Below are 16061 nucleotides of genomic sequence, written 5' to 3'. Positions count from 1 at the left end.
GGGGACAAAATTCATACAAATTTAAAAGTATTCAAGCAGCAGTAGAAGTGCGTGTAACTGATCAGCCCTGAAAAGCCAGAAGTTTTATCGAAATCTAAAACTAACACTTAACTTTGCCTTTTTCAACTCAGGTTTTTTTCAGATGCTTATCGTAGCGTGTGCTTCATAATTGTAAGGGATTTAGTGGTACAACAAATGAACTAATATCAAACGCTAGCGTTCCGTGAATTCATCTTCTTACCGCAAATCGTGTGATAAATATTTTGAGGTGGAAGCAAATAAAACCAATACTTAGTTCTCAGAAGGACAACTTCAACTAACCTTGGCTGTATCAGCATGCTCTTCGAAACAGTGGTCAAAGCGGAAACTGGTCTGTTCCAGGTACTCGGTCAAATCAAACCGTTGTCTTGGTTCACATAAGACTATATGATCCGGTGCGGGAATTTTCAAAATGTCCATGTCACCCTTGGCAATTTCTTTAGAGGTCAGCGGAAGAAAGGGAAAGACGGACAAATCAGTTCCTTCAGCGTACCTGTGGAGTGGTTCATCTCCTCCATTTGGGTAGAATGAATGTTCCCCGCATATCAATAGGTCATCTGCAAACGCTTATTACCTGAGACCAACTTACAAATCTATGGGACAAAATGAGGGCGAAAAATATCTAAATCTAGTAACCCTTCATTGGACCAGTGTTGTGAAACGGTCCTGGTCCAGTCTTTTTGCGTTTTTCGCGTCCCGGTACAAAGCCGCTTATATCGTAAATTTGCATGGATTTTACCTTAATTAGCGCTCATCGGTGTTACCTATCCAGAAGACGGGAGGAAATTTCCATCTATTTGCCACTCCTGTGGTGTATACCCCGAATTAGTCGCATTACAGTTCAGAAAATTTTTCAATGTCCCTACTGAATATTCCCAAGTTATCTGCAATTTTTGCTAGTACACATGATTTATATACACATTAGTTCCTCTGGTAATTCACAGGTGTCATCCACTTCTGTTCCATGCTGACTTTTTCAATATTCTGGCATTTTCCCCTGGTGTTCGTCTAATGGCGTTCGTTTAACTTAAACTATGTGGATCAGCTGTGTTATTAACATACTGTCTGAATTTTGCGCGCCTATTAAAGGATGCAGTGATGGAATTGTCTGTCGCAGACCTTCACCTTTCGAAATACAGACGGTCTTCATTTAGAAAGTTCACCAGAGCATTTCATCCATCAGAGATGTATTGTTTATGGAAGGGCTAAGTCCTGAGTTTTTTTACCACAAATAGTAATGCGATTCCTTAATACAGGGCTTATTGTGCCACAGTGTTAACCAGCATTAACCGCATAGATATTTCCAAAAATTCTGTGAAAACCGCAACAAATCGCAATTCCTTAGACAATAAAGCTATCTGAGGATTAGTTTAAATAAGCAAGGTTAAGAAATTCTTCTGGTTTTTAGCAACTAACGGATGGGGCAACGAAAGTCAGATTTTAAAAAATCACTTCCGCGCTATCGCGTGTTGTATGCCAAACCAGAGTGGCGTGAACACGATTTCCGCAAGTCCGGCAAACATTTACATATAAAGATACTGTCCACTCGGTTTCAAGCGTTCATAGTGCTGTGCTCCTGAGAAGTCCTACCAGACGGATCAATCGATCGACACTATCAGGATAGCTTCTTGGTGGGCGTTAGACGCATCGTGCAAACCAATAGCAGTGCTATAGCGTGAACACCATCGCCTCTTTGCATGTGATAGTTCAGACGTATCCAAAGTGCGCTGGAAGAGTATTGGTAATGCTCGCCCTACATATTAGATGTCTGAAGACCAAATCCGGGCACGCCCAAGGATATGCATTGCTGGTGAGCACTGCTGAGGGCAAAACTCGAGTCCAATGCCTTTCTTCTGGCGTGAGCTTACCAGGATAATTGTATCAGGAGAGGAGGAGATTGCTGTGAACGCTAAAACGATAAAATTTACCAACTCATGCCTAAATATATTACAACCGTTTGTGACACATTGTGCATCCCTTCATCCGGACTGAGTTTTGAACGTGTATGTATCAACCCCATAATAATTTTCACTTGGAGACCTGTATGAATATGTGGCAACAGTGTTCGGTCAACTGGCTTCCGTACACGGCCCGGTCCAGACAGCAACAATAAATTTTTCCCCAGGGTCCAACCATGGTTCGGACCGTCTGCCTCTACCGACAGTCAGAATGCGATTTTGAAAGCAAGGTTACATTAATTAAGTAGATTATTCACACTTACCCGTACCTACAGGAACAACGTTGACAGCCAGTGGGATTAACCTCTTAGGGATTTGAATTATTGACAAGATTTTCTCACCTCTCATTGAGGGATTATTTGTTTTGTTTTTACTACTCACCCACATTCACTCAGTGGTATGAAATTTTGACGAGCTCTTGTTGCCTAGAAAATTCCAGCTACAGCCTGACGCCCTAACAGGCACTCACGAGGTAAGCAGTGCATGCCCTAATCGTCAGGAGTCTATTTAAATCGACAATAGTTTTATCCTCCACGTGTTTTATCAGTATCCAAACAGAACATCCATGGGTGTGAAAGAGCTATTTCTTTTAGCGGTCCCTGGGCTGAAAATGGATAGGGTAATTTAGATCACCAAACGCAACTGATCCTGCCGAAGATGTCAAAAAATATTTACGGCGATGAAAGAAATGTACCCAGATAATGAGACTATTAGCGAACTTCGTTGATACCTGGGAGGCACACTGAAGATGACTCGAAAGAAACTAGCTTCTTGTTGTACTGTTCACAAACGTACGGAGACTCTCATGTCAGAGTTAGTGTATCACCAAACCAACTGATCCTGCCGAAGATGTCAAAAAATATTTACGGCGATGAAAGAAATGTACCCGGATAATGAGACTATTAGCGAACTTCGTTGATACCTGGGAGGCACACTGAAGATGACTCGAAAGAAACTAGCTTCTTGTTGTACTGTTCACAAACGTACGGAGACTCTCATGTCAGAGTTAGTGTGATATGTTTAGAAGGCTGTTCAACAGTATACCCATCAAACGATCTACATCGCAGGTGGCTGCTCTACTTTTTGGTGAAAATTCGTTCAGCAAACGAACTGGATAATGAAACGCTGATAAGCTTTTTATAACCGGTCGGTGTATGTCAGGGATCATTAGTAGGGCGCGGTGGGACTTGAATTTGCGGCTTTCCGGACGAGATCTACTATCCGGTCTACAAGTGAGTAGGAATTGAGTTGAGGGACTTGCATTTATTACGTTCCCCAGCATGCTTCATGACTTACTAGATAACTTTTACCACCATCCTACTTATTTTTGGCACGGCTGTATGAGTAAGCTGAATTCAATATGCTATCGATATCGAGCGTGCGCGGGGGTAAGTGGTACACCTCAGTCAGCTCAGTCCCACTCCTGTCAAATTTGGTTAAGCGGTGGATCCGCCTTCATTACGTCTGCAATATGCTTCCTCAAGGGGAATGAAAGCAGTGGAAGCCGAGATAACAATTCAAGGGCCACATCCTTTTGAAGCAAGCCGTTAAGCAGCAGTGTGTTTCCGGGCTAGATGCAGAGCGCCAACTGTTGGTATGTTGTGTAAATTTGTCATTAGCCAGAGCCATTCCTCCCAAGTTCATACACACGGCTGAAGTGGGTCACTGAATTTTTGGTTACTATCAGTATGTTAAGTCAGTGCACGCAGGCTGGACGATGCATATTGCGTTTCTCTGAGGAGCCCGAAAGTAAATGGATAACCTGCTGACAAGAGGTTTTGTTGCTTGCATCATGTCCGTAAATAAGGTCTAGTAAATTCCCTAGGCTCACTGCGGTATGGCCTGTTAAACTTCAATCTAGCCGAACAGGCTATTCTCTGGACTGCTTGGCAGCTGCGTCCCGATATAGGAAACCCGTGCAATTTCCGACGGTCTCTCCCACTGTGCTGGTCAGACGGATGACTACAGCGTCCCTGAGTGCAGCAAAACAAAGTTGATTTAGTCATTGTCATAACTGGGGCAGCTGACACTGAAGGTGATGCACCTGCATCGACCAACTGAGCTGAACCGTCTGTTGGTGGTCGGTGTGTCCGCCACCACCAGTCGGGTTGTCATCGTCCTTACGGAGTTGAGTGGATCTTGACACTTCCTGACACTGGGTACATAGAGTGATGCAGTGTAAATGGCCAGGTTACAATAGCAATGAGGCTGCGCGCTGGTTTAGTACAGTCGTCCACACAGTGAGTTCAGTGACCGAAAGGAACGTTTTGGAATTTCTTGCAAATTATTGGTGTCTTGATAGGGTGGACAGTGCAGACTACGTGTTCCTACGGGCAATTTTTGTGAGGTTCTGCACAAGACAAATTTTGAAGGATACTGCAGAAAACTTCCCGAGACTATTACGCGACATTATATGCGCCACATGATCATTAAGCAACGTCGAATATGATGGTTCATTGACTGTAGATATTTGTTTCCCAACATGTTAAACATTTAGGTCAGCTTGAGTCTGAATACAAAGGTTTTTACAACTGCGTTTCATTTTCAATGGAAGCCATTCCCCCACCGGTCTTCTCACATTAAACAGGAGGTTTAGCTGATCTTTCTAGCTAATGGTTCGGTACAAAAATTTCTTGGCTTCTTCGTTCGCAAAATGTAGCGGAGCTGCATTGTTCGAGTGATATTCCAAGTTGCCTTAACATACATAACCAAACAATTCCGTATGCGGTACAAGTCAAAACGAGTTCAGCTACAATGATGTTTGATAAGAGGGAATGGAACCATACAGCGTTAAGCCCAAAGTGTACACAGATTAACAGAAGGTAGTCCTTTGATTGGTCAAACTCCAGCCCCATGGACTATTTCCCTTAAGCTGCTTGAAGAAGCGTACCTGAGGTAATCTATCACCGGTCGTCATCGGTGAGTGAGTGTGAGATGGCTTTGGAAGTAATGAGGTCGTCATGGATGAGTGAGTGTGAGATGGCTTTGGAAGTAAGGATGGATAGTCACTCGAGGATTATACGTTGCTGTGGCAGAATACTGGAGGTCATTCTGACTATGTGCGTCACTGTGATTACGCAAATGCCCAATTCGTGAAGTATATTTCGACAAGCGTTTCGTACACAGAGGCCTAGCAGAGATGTTTCGGGAGAGATTAAGATGGTACACTAGTGCATCCAATTGAGTGACTACAGAATTCGGAAAGCGAATTGCATTGTATGCTGTTTTCACAATGAAATTGAGCTTTTTGGTGGTGCTTCCACTCCCTTGGTCAATATATCAGTTTAACGGCTCATTGTCTGTCTGCTAACGGTATAATTTGTGGCAGGCAAACGTCGACTTAACAACAGAAAGCTGTTTATGTTCACTCAAAGTGGTGTACTCTTGAATAGTCATATGCTAAATAATTTCCCTCCCAGTTGATCTCTAGGCATGGCGAAACCTTCAGCAACATAAACTTGCCAGTAACAGCCTGCGGTCACTCTAAGTATACATTGAGTTTAGGCCCCCTCTCGAGTAGAGTGTGAAAAAACGTTGATATGAATCTTTCGGATTTTTCCAATTCAGTTCAACCTACGATATTGAAATTCCATATAAGCTCTGCCCGCTTAATTTCCAATAAGTCTGAGTCTGTACAGTAAGTATAGTTTATATGTATTTAATATGTGCGATGCGCGGTGATTGTTAATCACCGACAAGCTATGACTCGGGCGCGAGCAAAATATTGTCATTTGAATCGACTTTGGTGTAGTGATCCCATTCAAGTTTTCACTGGCAAATACAAAAATCGCTTGTATCTATCTACACAGCTGTTGGGATATGCACCGGATTCTTTGCGGTAAAATTGGTCGGAAAGGTTTCCTGGCTAATGATCCCGGGTAATGATAGCGGAAGGAGACAGTTTTTGCTCTATGATAACATTTCGAACATCCTCATCAACCGCAGTAAACATCATACAACTAACAAACCACAATACCTGCAAATCAGTATTGAAAATTCAAAAATGTAGATTTTGACTGAAAGGCACAGCGTGAAACTGGGTCATCCTTACTAGGGAAGACTCAACGTCTGGGTCAGGTCTCTGTTAACAAAAAACATGACTCAAATCATTGCATTTTCATTCTCAAACAAATGATAAAAAGTAATGGCGCTGCACTAACCCCGGTTCTCACCTCACTCTATGCTAACCGAGCGTAAGCCCTTAGATTGAAAGCAGTGTTTCCTGCTCGATCTCAGAGATATTCCTCCTCTTTCTTCCAGGTGGTCATACTTGGAAGTCGGATGACACTCTCTTTTCTATCAACATCGGTCAACACTCCGATATAAAATTCCTGTTTAACTATCAGACGGCAGTCGTTGAGAGTTGTCGCTTAGGAATGAATTTGTACCCTCTAATAATTTGTTCTGTTATGTTTTCTTTGTCGTTTGCAAGAAGGCTGAAAGGCAGCGAAATCGTTGAAAAATATGCATTCACCGCAAAGTATCTGTTTAAATGACCGTGCTGTCAGGATAAAATATAGTTGACCAGTCGCGCAAAAACTGCTCGCCGCAAGCGCGTCACCTCGGTATGTTAACTCAGCTACTTTCGATTTCTTGCTATGAGAAAGACACCTTATGACAACTGAACGATCACCTCGGACTTCATGTTTTTCAGTATCTCTTCAATACGTACAATGCCTTCCATACATTCCTACAATTAAGGATTTGTAAAATCAACAAAATGCAACACAGTTACATTCGAAACGAAGTTCACCGTTCAAAAATTAACTCGGGGTTGGTTAGAAATAACAAGGGCTACGAGGGCCATGTGATCCTTTCGGTTGACTTGCTGGTCATATTGCCCTTGCTTCTCTACGAATCACTTTTCCTCACAAAGCTCACGTTGTCAAATCCCTAGACCACTGACTTTTGCAATGACCAGGATCTTTTTCTGATACACGTTGGCGATGAGTTCCGGTGTTTAGTAGACAGATGTGTTACGGCATTCACTTGGTACCCCGTATTCAGGAACCGACTGATTTCTGGATCGGATAGCTGCAAAAAACCCCACAACAGGCTGAAGATGTATAATAATAACCTTAATGTAACTGAACTCCTGAAATTCCGTATCATTTAACACACTGTTTCCTCCTAGCCTGAACTCCTGAAAATTCGTATTATTTAACACACTGTTTCCTCCTACCTAAACCTAATAACTGAAAGGGACCAGCAATTTTCAGAACTCATGTCCAAACCTCTTGCGTCTTCACTTGTTTCAACCATGATTGACAGTTATCTTTTGAAGCTAGCGGGATGCATTTGAATTTATCCGAGACAACTCAAGGATTTTACACACAAAAACTTTACATGTTCTAAAGTACGTTGCATTTTAACTGACGGTCGAGCTTGCCTAAAGCATGCTGTCAAAAAAACTCGTTGTTAGGCCGTGAATTCTCTTTCCTCCTTGTGCCACGGGCACAGCTGCTTGTCCGTCGCCTCTTAGCTGTATTTGCAGAAGCCGTAATATGAGGATTGGATGACCAGAAGCCTTCTCTAATAACTCAGATTTTATAGAGGCTGACAAGTAGAACTTTCATATCAAAGATGCAGAAACTAGCATCTTGATTGAATAGGACAGCCAGCGCAGACGTACTGGCAGATGGGTCAGACTGATTGAAGCCAAAGTGACATTTCCGAAGGATGATTTATTTTTCAGGCGTCTGATGTCGATTCATGGTGGGCGAAATGAACATAGTTCATTCGGTATGCAAGTCCGAATAACCGAAATGATGGACTTCAAATTGCTGAACGTGCACATGAGGTAGGCTGGAGAGGAAAGCATCTTATCTGAGGTATAGGATTGCAGTCTGAATTAAGCTGATAGTCTTTTCACAGGAGACTCAATTGAACCTCTCGTTTATGATGTCCTCCAACTGAATGTGCTGCACACAGGCCGCCTCATGATTCAGTTGGCACGATATTCGAGATATCGCAGTATATTTTCATAAAGGAAAACGGTCGTGGGCAGTTGAAGAGTTTTCAGCAACTTTGTGAGTAGTTTCCTTTATGAAAATAAGTCATTAGTCGTTCAAACTATTCCGTAGAAGTCTTTAGAACAGATTTGAGTACATGAGTATTTTTGGACTAGATTACATTAGATTTGTCTGTGGTCTTTTTGACAACCTCTGCCCTTTTATGCTTCAAATGCATCTATTTTCCTTAGGAGTATTAATCCAGGCTCATGAAGATAAACTGCAAGTTAGAAATGGACCAACTGGACTGGAGCCAGAAAACTATTGCATTGGAAGTTACACTAACAACCAATCAAACTGAAGGAGGACGGATTACGAGGCAATACGGATCACGAAGGGACCACCCAGAACAGGTAACAGTAAGCGAGAATTTCAATCTGTAGAGGAGAAATCAAAAGCAAGAAATACGGGTCATAATGTAAAAAATCACATTTGAACCAGTCAGACTCAAAATGAGCTGGTCATCAGCGGTGCTCTTTTAAAAAGTATATGAGGGCAAGCACGAATAGAGGGAGTACCAACTCAGCAGTGATCTGATGGCGTCTCCTCAAAAATGGGACGAAACGTTTACAAGCCAACTACCAAGGAACGAACCAAAACCCGCCTTATCAATTACAAAAACAAAACGCTTCCAGTTTTCAACCTCGTGTTATACTACGTAGGTTAAACTGACAGAGTTCTGAAGTGCATTTTTCTGGATACATATATATCTCCGTCCGAACATTTCGTCAAAGTACTTTTAGAATGTCCTCTTATTTTGACTGAATTTTTCTGCTTAGTTGCCATTAACGAAACAAAGAATACTTTCATTTTCTTAAGAGTTCGTAAACGAACTATATGGCTTGCGAGTTGAGTGCATTCTACATACCCAGGCCTCAAAGCATTCAAGCCGGTTAACCATACCGATTTGTCTCGATTTCTCGACGGTTCATTCCAACCGTTAAGTTAGAAGTTTCGAGCGTGAATTGTTACGGAGTTTTGAAAATTTGAGCTTACGCATGTTAGATTATCAACGTATGTAGTTGAAGCTGGTGCACATGTGTTTTTACACAGTTACGGAGGCTCTCCCATCCCATCAAGTAAAGATAAATCAGCAACTGCTATATGACATCTGAAAAGTGTTACTTGGGAGCTAAGAATAAATCACAACTGTTTCCAACGGACAGCCTACAACAGTTGCCAGTTTTTACTACTATGATCTTGTCAGTAACCGGTTTTCGCTTTGCGGCATACAATGACCCAAAAGAAGCATCGACGACAATACGGCGATTTAGGATATCTTACCTAATACAATGACGTTATTGAACATCGTGACACATTTGGCACCGAAAAATTTCCTCCATATACCATAGTATATAGTATAGTCAGAATCAGCACCGGGTGTCACAAAAGACCGGTAGAGTGGCGCTGAGGTCACGGCATGGAAGGCGGACGCCCATGAAGAATCGGCATCCGCAGCAAATAAACAGTTGGGAGAAAGTCTTTCAAGTATGAAAGATCCATTCATAACAGAGGCTAAATCCGCTCCGTTACAACTTGCAGGAAATATAGGCATGAGGTTTGCAGGAATAATAATCAGAAGAGGCTCTTTGTTTGGTAACCGCAGTTGTTTGACAAGCTGCAAGTCCACAAGTCCAGTTACGCTTACTCTAGAAGGGATTTTGGTTTCCGTGGATGTGCCACACACGCAAACTGCTAAAAACTGTCTCACTCTAGGTATGTAAAAACCAGCATATTAGCTTTTAGGGGCACAAATGACATATACATTGAAACCTTGTTTTAGTGAAATTGCAGAAAAGTGCCCCCTAAACCATGATGATGATAGCTGTTAGCCACCAAGAAGGTCAGATAACTATGAACAGAACTCAAGTACCGTGCAACTGGTACGGAATTACCAGCAATCATCTTCTGCTCAGGCGAGATGAAACCCCCGGGATACATACAAACCCCGACAAGCGATGCTGCTAGCCTTCTGAAATAAGACAAACGCAGTTTTATTCCAGAGTCACCGGCCTCTAACATTGACAACATTCTACCACAGCTGGGGAAAATGCGTTGTTTCAGATAAAACCCGGTTACCTCCTAACTTGAGGGCCCCAGCTGAGATCTGTCGCAACGGCTACCTAGAACACACGGATGACCTACTAAACCGGCATACGGAAACTGGCAGCTCCCGTTTACGGGACAGGTAGACATGCTCTCCTAAAACACAAACCGCTTAGCAAGGCTGCAGGTTCGTCGTCTCGAGTGGCCTCTGTAAGAATTAGCAATGACATCTTTTTGTCGTCGGCATTGTTTAACGATGCGGTGGAATAAAGAACATGCTTGAAAAGTTTTACAAGCAGACGACGGAAGCGTCACAAAACTTGTTCAAAGGAGATAAAATACCAGTAACAGCAGGAAAATCGCTATTTATGGGACTTTCAAACTCATAGTTCCAAACAGTACACTGGAGACCTCAGAAGCTCCTACCTACCTTAAATATTCGGATGTTACTACTAGAACCCCAGAATGGCTAGTCATAGGATTGAGTTTGCGTCCTGAAACAGCCACAGGTCTGGTGCGTTCTCCAAACATCCTCTTTGCTTGAAACAAGCATCCAAAAAGCATCAAAATCCTCCGTGGTTTGACTAGCGGCGAGCAGCTGCACCTGGTATCGAACGTACTATTCAACAGGACAAAATCATGGATGAAAATCCCCAGATCTCTTCACACTACCACCAGTCTTTAACTGGCTCAAAGAGAGAGTGGTAAAACTTTCATCGCTGGAGGAGCCAGTCATTACGTGGTCATGTGGTGTGGTTTCTGTGATATAAGGATGAGTGACACTGTATCCTTCCTAAACGAGCGCTAATAACACTGCTAGTGGCGAACGGTTAAGTCTTCAAACGACTAGCCGGGAGGTGCAGCGTTCGAGATTCCCTAGATTCCTGTGTGATGTGCACTGCTGATGATTTTCAACAAGGATTAGACAGCTTTTCTGCCTTTCAGTGTATATTAGCCTCAATTACTAAAGTTGCCAAATCTCCGTATACTAAAGCCGCTGTAAGGAGAACAACCCCTTGAACTCAACAACGATGGTTTAAACTTCACGAACTCATCTTCTGGATCCAAAACCTTTGTTTCTAGGTCAAGATCTGATCGTCCCTATGCGATTCTTTTGATAACGTTCGTTTCGTCACTACAGGTGGCAGAATGGTGATGAGCAGTGGTATCAAGTATTATTAACTCTCATACCTGGTATACCAGATATAGGGCATAAGGTTCTATCAGTTATCACTAAACCGTAAAAACAAATACAGTGAAATCTGTCGGTTTAACTTTTCCATGCTGTAGAGGCTTCTGCGAGCTGAGTGCGAGGCAGTAAGTCGATATCGCGTGGGAAACACTGTGGCACGACGATTGAGGACGGTGTTTGCTTCAGGTGTTTACAAAGACCAACTTGAGCAAAAAGCCGGGGAAGGGGTTAACTGAGGACACCCTTTGGCTGGCGAAATTTCCCACTCCTATAAAATGACAACATGACGCTGCACGGGGTTGCAGAAGACCGTCAATTCTCTCTTGTTAACCAAACCATTGTTGATCATGAAATTCTGAAGTTTCTCCAATGGTCTTGGAGAATACTCACTTAGTGAAACGAAGCATTTCTCCCACAACTCCCGACCGACATTGTTGACTCTTTATTGTCAAAGCATTCGTTCCACTAATTCACAGCCATTGGTAGTCACCAAATAAAACAAATGTTTTCAGCTACACAAATTCCTCCAAAAGTGGTTTTTAAAAAAATAAAATTCTAAAGCAAAAATGTCGATGGCCCAAAAGCGCTTTTCTTCAGATTTAATGAGTGCAAAACCTTTGTCCCAAAGTTTTCAGGACCTTTTGATTTTGAAAATTAGTCCGGCAATGCAAACAAGGTGCCATCTCTTAGTTTCCAAAGCAAATAAATCTAACTTCGCCCAACTACCTAGTTGTCACCACCTCTACTCTTAATGGTTACGTAACCAATCGCGTCTAACCGGATACAAACTAATTTTGAAAACGACAGGTGTACATATTCGATTAGAGAAGAGGAGTCTTCTACCATAAGTTTAATGCTGACAAAGAAACTGAGGTTATGGATGTAGGCGTACATTTGTGCTCTGCTTAAAGTGCTTAGATTATCCAGTGATTTTAATCAAGGACACTATTATCTTCTTCGGAATCTCGCTAAGTTTGTACTGTGGTTTTTGTTCTTAAAAAATAAACTAAAAGAACCATACAGAATGCGTTTCTCTTGATAAATGCTGACTTGAGTGTGTACTATCCAGAAAAATGAATAATTTGAACACCTGAAGTCACACAGTCCTGATATCATCCAAAAGGCAACCCCATTAAGCAAATAGTGGAGTTACGTACATCGTTTACACCATCAATTTCAAGTGTGTTTGTATCTTCAGTACAGAGGGAATCTTAAACACCTTCTGGATAGACAACTGCAAGGGATTCTAGGAAAAAGATTACCACTAATCATTATTATCTTGTGAAACAAAGGCTGACTAAATGTACTATGAAACCAATTTATGATGCTCTGTTTTTAAACTCACCACGTTTATTTCTTGGTCTTTTTCTGACACAGACAACGATGCGTCCTTTCTTTGTGAGAGTGTTTACAACCGAATCGGATGCTGATGGCTTCACTACTTTCGGCACCCCGTTTATCAAGCCCGTAGTCTCGTGTTCCTCTTGCTCAAGATTGAATAGCTTGACATCGTCGACTTGACCTGGGGAATCCTCGGGTGCCGTTGTATTGGAATCAGATGATGACAGTGCAGTATGAGGGCGGTGGTTATGTTGACCTGGACGGGTTGTTCGCGGAGACTGCACTGATCGGCTGGTAAAGTTTCGCGTACTAGTTACTGGCTCGGTGTAGCAGGAACGCGAGTTCAGTGGCTTATGATTGACCTTGTTCGTCTGATTTCCACTGGAGAGGACCGATGAGTCTCCAGAAGCTGATAAAATGAAATTTTTATGCATGTCTGTTGGAGAACCAGGTTCGGAATTGCAATCGATGCTTTCTACATGCTTCTTCCAGCTGCTGATGTTCCTAAGGCAGAAAGTACTGAGATTCAGATCCAGAGCAAAAAGCAAACATAAATAAAATGGAACAGATCTAGTGTGGCTATCCGCCTTCGGTCTTCTTTTGATATGACTCTCTGGGGGATTACCATATTTGAATAACTGAAGCCTGATGCACACTGATCTACCGTCAAAAGTATCTGTGGTTCTCAGTGGGTTGGCTGATGAAACTATCAGGCCTCTGATTTATCGTCTATTGATCTTTCGGAGATTATGTCCGTTAATACAAAGTCACCAAAATACCAGTTCTTACAAGTGTGGCTAATGCCCCTCGGTAATTTTAATTCCCTTTGGTAACCAGACTGCCCTGGAGCACAATACTGATCACGTTTTAATAATTAGATTTTTTGTATGCTACGGAATTTCCATGAAAATTAAACAGATAGACTAAAGTCAGAATGATGACGTTTCTTTCTGTTTACCAGGCTTCCTCTGCGGGATAGCCGCTGCTTAATCAATAAACCTTTCTGAGCTCAGTGTCATTTACTGTAAGTTTACCACCATTCATGAAATCCATCCAAGGCATCGAGACCATACAAGGGGTTTTGTTCCATATTTACTAATATGGCCTGACACCACTAAACTGCATAGAGGAAATGCCATAATCCGAGCACTTAGTTGCCTTTTTTCAGTGATAATGCTCGTAGGAAACGGAAGAACGGTTGACATAGGTTAAGTTGATCTTTTTAAACCCTCGGTGACCACACAACCTTGATAAAACTAATACCAGATTTGGACAAAAGTTTCTGGCGTCTTGCCTCCAAGCCTTGTTCGAAATAAAGGAGAACATTTAGCGGTTGATTAGTTGTGACGACTGTGTCCGATGACCCAGACAACCAGTCGCCCTTGTCTGCCCTAGCGCGGTCATGCAAACAAACCATCCAAAAATTGGCTTACTCTGTGAACTTTTCCCTCTCGTGTACGAAGACTGTACATTGTGGACCAGTCAATCAAGAGTAGTGGTTAAAAACAAGATCATTATGCACCATAATGTTGAAGCATTCTATTTTTCACTAATTTGTCAACCGGAATAATGACCTTAACCTCGTCTGTTATGACTAACTCTCTGGACCATCTGGATTTTGTTTTGAATATCCTGGACAAATTCAATCCGAAATTTTCATGTGTCTAACTGACGATGATGTGTTTTTTTATCACTGACAGTGTTTTTAGTCAAGCAGTCGGTCTTATCGAGACTATTTTCGAAGAAAACCCCTCTATGAATGGAAAGTTTTTCTTGGTAGGTATATATTATCTTAGTGGCTATTACCAGGAGAATTATTTTGCTCAGTATCCCCAAAATATCTTCCAGGAAAGGTTTACTTAGTCCTGTTGAAAACTAGTATACGTCAGACGCTCAACAAGTTCTTCGGCAAACAAGATCCTCACATTCGTCTGAAGACCAACTTCGAATTGCAGAGTTCCACGGATATTCCCGCGAGATAATGCTATTATCCTTTGAAAGAAGTTTCCTCGGTTTCTTGAATTTAACCAAACCAAATTAACCGCGAAATGTTTTGTCCAGTCTGCCCCGATAACTCTGGTCAGGAACTACTTTCTGCTAAAACTGAAACGAAAACAGTGCCAAGTATGATGCGTAACCTTGGTGAATTGCGTCAATGCGCATTGGTGGAAACTATCCTGGATATTCTCGTTCGAAATCCTGTACGAACATAATTTGTTCTTATTTTAGCGAGTTTTTAACGCTGCACTTAATCAAGGCTGGTAGATTTATTTGTTTAGCTCAAGATTAAGGGCACAGGTGAATTAGTGGACGCAATGTGGTGTGACCACTAATGCTGCTGTACCAGATCACGTGACACAAAACGGTGAGTCCATCTACGTTAAGGATCAGGTGCATGTTAGTCAGCCTAGTTCAACTTACTATCAGCTAATAGGGATCAGTAGAAAAAACTCCAAGTCTTGAAATACGGCAAACCTGTTGGAAGTACGCTGATGACAGGCACACATACAGTAGAAAAGTAATGAACCTCTGGCGATACTGTTCTCATCTCTTCAATAAGCCTAGTGCTTGGACCTAGGAAGACTAGACTGCAATCTCTGAGACTGTTGATCTCTGCTTTTAAGGACCAAGTAAGGAAATAGTTATACTAAAAGTATCCATCTTTAAGACACATGTACAGACGAGCGCTTTGAACAAAACAACGTTTATTCTAAGAAAAAAACGAAGCGAATGTGCTTCCCGAATGAGAGGAAGTCAATCCTAGTACCTGGCAGCGTACTCGGAAATCCTAACCACTTCCTAGACGCTAAACTGATTCAACATTTGGTTCAACTGATGCCTCACTGTCTTTATAATCTTGATGACTGGTACCTCCAAACTCAGTATTCAACGGTAATGCACACACATAAAACGCAGACCACTTTGATCTTTAATGTGTGAAACTAATACTCACCCGGTATTCATTTTTCTGTTAACACAGCAATTGCGTCGTATTCAAAACAAAGGCACCATGGTATAAATTGTTTAAGTTAAACTCGTCCGTATACGGATAGTCAAGATGTAGGTGAATGACAACGGGGCACCAGTATTATCTGTGGAAGAGATAAAACAGATAGTTATTGATTCAGTTCTGTTTATCTGGTAAAGTCTCACTTATGTGATACACTGAAGAGCTCGCACCATTTAAGAACACCGGTAACAGGTTTTAAGACTACTGCAGAAATGCGCCATTTTAAAGCCAATACGAAAATTTGGTATAGCGTGAGGATATTGAGAATTTTCAATGAAGATTTTATCATGTGGGTGGGGTCAGTCTGCTGAGGATCCGGGAAGCGTTCTACAGCAGTTTCTTGCTTATTGCGACTCACCATCGGTGCGCATCTCACAAAACTCTGCAGATAATTAAAACCGCGACGAACAGTTAAGTCACAATAGAAACTGATCAGAAGCTGATCACTGAGTTGCATTATATCT

At 42.1% G+C, this 16061-nt stretch overlaps 1 protein-coding gene across 1 annotated transcript in view; it reads right to left on the bottom strand.

Moving 5' to 3' along the window:
• The window catches only part of T265_04966 (hypothetical protein), a gene marked incomplete at both ends in the record, with an annotated part of 58880 nt that extends 43201 nt beyond the window's left edge, over positions 1 to 15679 (bottom strand). Inside the window, 3 exons of the mRNA XM_009169843.1 lie at positions 322 to 476; positions 12592 to 13091; positions 15541 to 15679. Coding sequence (XP_009168107.1) covers positions 322 to 476; positions 12592 to 13091; positions 15541 to 15551 — 666 coding nt within the window. The remainder of the gene's footprint in view (positions 1 to 321; positions 477 to 12591; positions 13092 to 15540) is intronic.
• Positions 15680 to 16061: the final 382 nt, after the last annotated feature.

The sequence above is a fragment of the Opisthorchis viverrini genome (genome assembly GCF_000715545.1).
Source record: "Opisthorchis viverrini unplaced genomic scaffold opera_v5_89, whole genome shotgun sequence".
NCBI lineage: Eukaryota > Metazoa > Platyhelminthes > Trematoda > Opisthorchiida > Opisthorchiidae > Opisthorchis > Opisthorchis viverrini.
The sequence above is the reverse complement of the archived record's forward strand: the minus strand, read 5'-3'. Positions and strand labels throughout refer to the sequence as shown.